Source organism: Eschscholzia californica, unplaced genomic scaffold (genome assembly GCF_041429995.1).
Source record: "Eschscholzia californica isolate CP2 unplaced genomic scaffold, dmEscCali1.0.p SCAF_2, whole genome shotgun sequence".
Classification (NCBI taxonomy): domain Eukaryota; kingdom Viridiplantae; phylum Streptophyta; class Magnoliopsida; order Ranunculales; family Papaveraceae; genus Eschscholzia; species Eschscholzia californica.
In genome coordinates this window covers 47,756,760-47,761,816 of record NW_028238309.1, presented here as the reverse complement: position 1 = coordinate 47,761,816, position 5,057 = coordinate 47,756,760, and the positions used below count along the sequence as shown (strand labels likewise).

The 5,057-nt window shown below is 36.6% G+C and overlaps 1 protein-coding gene across 2 annotated transcripts; it reads left to right on the top strand.

Moving 5' to 3' along the window:
* The first annotated feature begins 669 nt into the window (after window positions 1-669).
* Window positions 670-3,667, top strand: LOC147558534 (iron-sulfur assembly protein IscA-like 2, mitochondrial). Of its 2 annotated transcripts, none has more exons than XM_086660224.1 (5): window positions 670-986; window positions 1,419-1,655; window positions 2,287-2,417; window positions 2,726-2,834; window positions 3,332-3,667. In XM_086660224.1, exons 2-5 carry the CDS (start codon window positions 1,497-1,499, stop codon window positions 3,392-3,394), a joined length of 462 nt encoding a protein of 153 aa, XP_086516350.1. In that variant the 5' UTR covers window positions 670-986; window positions 1,419-1,496; the 3' UTR covers window positions 3,395-3,667. The 2 variants fall into 2 exon arrangements, with proteins under 2 accessions (XP_086516350.1, XP_086516351.1); XM_086660225.1 differs by having other exon boundaries at window positions 732-986; window positions 1,428-1,655.
* The last annotated feature ends 1,390 nt before the right edge of the window (window positions 3,668-5,057 follow it).

The window sequence follows — 5,057 nt, the reverse complement described above, 5'->3', positions numbered from 1 at the left end:
GGAAAGTTCGTAATAATCTCCACTTTCAGAATCAAACCCCTAATTTGGAACGGTGTTGGTGGAGTGTGAAGGAATCCCTAAGGTATCTTTCTCTTTCTCCTCCTGATTTCAATACTAACCACTCGGTGCAGGTTAACTGGATTCCACCTCAAGAAGGTAAGATCAAAATCAATTTTGACGGATCTTACAAAGAATCAGAAGCTTCCTGCGCTGCATTAGCGAGAAATGAAAAAGGGGAGATATTAGGTATGAGAAAAAAGCAGATCCAACCGGAGTCTCCATTGATCGCCGAAATCGCCGCTCTAGAGGAAGCAATAACCCTAGCTGAGGAATGGAGCAGCCGACCTCTTATAATAGAGGGGGACGCTAGGGTTTTGGTGGAGTGGATGACGGCCGTTGATCCGGACATATCATGGAGATTATCTTACAAAATCAACGGCCTCAGGAAGAAAGCGCGTGATAGCCAGCTGGACATCCAGTACTGTCCACGTGACTCGAATCGGGCGGCACACGACCTGGCCCAGTCGGTCCTCCCATCTAGAAACTAAAGTTTAATTTTTAGCCACGAAATGTTAACAGTTTACTAGTTAGTCCCCAGAGTTGTTATGTTTGTGGATTTGGTCTAACTTTGTAACTTTATTTGAATTAATATATTGGCTTTCAAAAAAAAAGTTTAACTTGGGCGTCTACATCAGTCATGTTGGGCGCTTTTAGCTCCAAATTGAAATGGAAGAGAGAAATTTTCTGGTTCAGCTTGTTCTTCACGTCCTCTTCTATCGTCTTCTTCTCCTCTTCTTCTTCCACTCGAAACCTTTGGGTTTAGAAAACAACCCTAGGTCGAAGGATTAAAGTTGTTGCCATTATTCGTGCTTAACTCATCTCTTTTGAGATCTCAATCGTTCTCCCACATAACCCTCTCTCTGGGTCGAGCCCTAGATTCCGATTTCTTTGACGATTTTCAAACTGAAATTAGCTCCAGATTATAGGTATGTATTATTATGGTGCTCCTCTGAGAAATTTGCTTCCTATTATTGTCCATATGCTTGAATTGATCATCATGTAAATGTATTCCTGGAAAATGTTCAGAATATTGTTTATCCATATATATGTTTGAATTGCATTAATGCTTCTAAACAGACAAATCACTGTCGAATTAGGGTTTCATATGTTGTCTGTAAATTAGGTTTACACTCTTATTTGACATAGACACTAGATTAATTAATTCATCTTGTTATTCTTTTTCAGTTTTAATCTTTAATGTTAAAACCCTTTCTTCTTTCTTGTAATTATCTTTTATTGATGATAAATTAGGTGTCAGGAATAGTTCATTTACTTTTAAGGGTATAAATGCAAAATATCATTTCAGATTTAATTATTCAAGTTGAGAAACAAAAATGCTAACTTGTAAAACTATTCAGTCAATTCAGATTCAACCACAAAAAAAAAAAAAAATCACACAACCGAATTCTTAAGTTGTAAGATGCTTTGAGAGGTTAATGATGGCATCAAGATCTCTTCTTCACCGACTAACTCCTTTCATCAGTAATCGACTCCGGCAAAATCAGAGACTTCTTAGCTCTGCTCCTCTTATACAAGAATCTCCATCTCCATCTCAATCTCAAGATGCTGTTCAAATGACTGATAACTGTATCAAGGTAATGTTTTTGGTTTGTTGTTTCCTTTTTATTCTTCTCATTATATGTGTTAGATTTTACTATTAGGGTTTTACATTTTCGTTTAATGTGTTAATGTTATCTTTTGGATTATATCGTGATTCACAAGCAATTGACTTCAATTATGGTTTACTGTGTTATTCTTGTATGAGAATCATTTTAAGTAATGAGTGAAGGAAGGTTTCAATAAGAGTCATAACAGATACTCCATATGAATTATATGAACTAGATAAGAAACTAACAATAATCTTTAATCGTTTATAGGTAAACAAGGGGATTGTCACATTTAGTTCTTTTGACACAGTCTAAAGAAATCTTTAATAGTTAGATTTCGTAAAATATATGAATCTATAATGGCAAATGTTCGATAAATGATTATGGGTTTTCTGTAACCCATTCCAGGAACAAAGTGTCCGTAAATGACCAACTTTTGAGTCTTTTTTGCTGCGGAAATTCATTGTTTTCTTGTCACTGAATCTCAATGATTGTTTAATCTCACATTTAAAATGGTGTTTTGTTATAGTGTGTAGATGTATACACTGTTAGTCTATATCTATCTTATCCTTTCTAAGTATACAATATAATTATTATCGTGTTTACATTTTTCCTGCAGAGACTGAAAGAACTGCACTCAAAAGAATCGTCTGCTGAGGGGAAAATGCTCCGGTTGAGCGTGGAGACTGGTGGGTGTTCTGGCTTTCAGTATGTTTTCTTGCTTGACGACAAGACAAATTCGGATGACAGGTTCTTCTCTAACCCCTTACAAGGTGTATTGAGATTTTTTATTTGCCTTCGAGGGATGCTCCTTGAATTCCGTCATAACACTAGGTGTTCCAAAGGTCTTATCTGGGAACTACTTGTCCGAGTCATGGGTGACTTTGCTTGGACTGTCAACAATCCCATTCCCGTGATCTCACATATTTGGCCGTTTGGGAAACAATAGGATGGTTTTACCCATGGATAGCTGCTCACCTGGATTTGCTTATAAGCCACTGGACATCTTTTTAAAAATTAATACTAATCGTTTTTTTTTTCTCTTTCGATGCATGTAGAGTTTTTGAAAAAGATGGGGTCAAACTTGTGGTCGATAAAATCTCACACGATTTTGTTAAAGGTGCAACTGTTGATTATGTGGAGGAGCTCATTCGTGCCGCTTTCCTGGTCAGTTACATTTACCCTGTCACAATTTACTCTTTCTTTTCTCAAATTGGAAAATTCACCCAAGTAAACAACCATTCCATATTGTCACTAAATCTTGACTAAAGTTTTGGATGTTAATTGATTAAAAATTATTTGAAAACTATGTTAAGTGAATTAGTAAACCTAGCTTTTATTGGATCAATCATCAAACTGATCTTTTCACTAGCGTGCCTTCAAGCACCGCAGTTATGAATTTCCAGCAAGAGTTTGACAAACTGCAGATCTGTTATTTATTTGTGTGCTTCAAAATACTCATGGTCGTGGCACTTAATAGTCTTCCAGAGAGCAAAATAGGCTTCATGCTCGTAAAGAAAATACAAAATTTTTAGCTCAAGCATTATTAGTTCTACTGTCTTATTGACTAGCCATAGAGGTGATAGTTGTTTCAGTCTACTTATATACTTAAAAAAGAATCTAACAACAGTATACCGTAAAATGTTTGTTACTATTATTTGCAGGTAACCGAAAATCCAAGTGCGGTAGGCGGATGTAGTTGTAAAAGCTCTTTTATGGTGAAGTAGTTTATTCTTTTGCTAGTGGAAGTCTTCTTCATGGAACTCCATTCTTGCTCGTGCCCCATCAAGGAGTTACTTCATTCCTACATCTTCGGCTCTTGAGATACATATTTTATATTTTGACTTAAATAATTAACTGAAGTTCTTAGTCTCAGTTGTACAATAATCTCACATTTGGAAAGAAAAACAGCTTAATATGTATATTTCATATGTATCTTTTGACTAGAATATCTCTAGCTCTTTAAATTTTTTACTGCCAAAATTTTCAACTACCAAAAATTGGTGTTCTTGTTTCTACTAAACGGAAAAGCTTCTTTTGTATTGAGTTGCTTGATAATTGGTCGTTGCTTGTTAATAACGATTACTGTACAAGACTTGTTTCCAGCAAGTTTTTCTTATCTGTTATTTGAAGTGTGCTGAAGTCCTTGTTGAGTAATACAGATAATATGACTATATGAGCATTATTTGGTGGCAAGAACAGGATCCCGAAATCTCTTTCACCTAGGTTATTGCTTTCAATCCGGTTGAGATACCAAATGGAGTGTAGATGAAGACGATGATGGTGTTTTTCCCCCTTTCTCATTGTCTGAATCTAATTCGTTTGGCTCCTCAAAATCAAATGGACCCAAAACAGCTCCCACTAGTTAAATAAAATAAACATTCTGAAATCTAACTCGAACTAATTCGTAGTATTTAGAAAAAGAACAGATATTGTTGATCTCTTGTGTGAAACACTGGATGACACAGTACCCATTGTAGACGTAACTTAATATCGAAAAGACAACTTTTTTTTATCTGAAAGTCAAAATGTATAGCAAGTGATGCCGATCGAAGGCCAGGTGAGGCGTCTCTTCCCTCTCTAGGAGGGGTTCGTTTGAGCCCCTCTGATTGTCTACTAATTCTGTTTAAACTTACCCAATAAGAAACCAAAGTAAATATCCAGATGCCGGAGAGACTAAAGGAGGAATAAAAAGGTGAAACAGGAAAAATCTAAACACAACTTATGAATTGCAACAAGAAGTGGAATTTATGTTTTTAAATTTCAGTAAAACACTCACAGGTGACTGTCAAAAAGTGAACAGGGGAAATTTTTGAGCATAAATCAGAAAGAAAACCTGAACATTCTCAGCAAATGTCTACCCTTTGAAAACCTGAGCAATTCTCAGCAAAGAATTGGGAACTTCCCTGCATTAGCGATGAGTAAGAAGATCGATACTTCACTATGATCGAGGTCTAGTTACTCCAAGTAACTCGAGAAAACAAACACGCCCAACTACTCAAAACTAGACGTTGTTGCTTGTTAAGACCACGACCGAGCAGCCGTGGAATCAGCTTAAAGCAGTAAACTTCCACATGTTCCCGCTTCAGAATTAAGAAAATCTTGATGAAAACAATGACCACTTTGACTATGAACTGATGACCATGATTAGGTGCCATGAAAGTTCTTGGCGGTGGTAGTGTCTTCAGAAAGCGATTACTGTCGGTACCTGTAAAATTGCCTATATTGCTGAAATGAGGTAGCAACATTGCTGCTGCACTCACTTGAGCAGCAGCAATGCTACTGAATTGATGCAACAGTGCAACTGAAATGGGCCTTCTTCATTATCATCTGCTGTAATTGCCTGGACTGCATAGCAGAATTCTAACTTCTAAAGATCGAAACAAGCAA

What these genes read in the sequence shown, in the direction of transcription:
- LOC147558534 (XM_086660224.1), top strand. Translation starts at nt 1,497, where the DNA reads ATGATGGCATCAAGATCTCTTCTTCACCGACTAACTCCTTTCATCAGT. An exon ending in TGACTGATAACTGTATCAAG is followed by an intron (nt 1,656 to 2,286) that starts GTAATGTTTTTG and finishes TTTTTCCTGCAG; the next exon opens with AGACTGAAAGAACTGCACTC. An exon ending in TCATTCGTGCCGCTTTCCTG is followed by an intron (nt 2,835 to 3,331) that starts GTCAGTTACATT and finishes TATTATTTGCAG; the next exon opens with GTAACCGAAAATCCAAGTGC.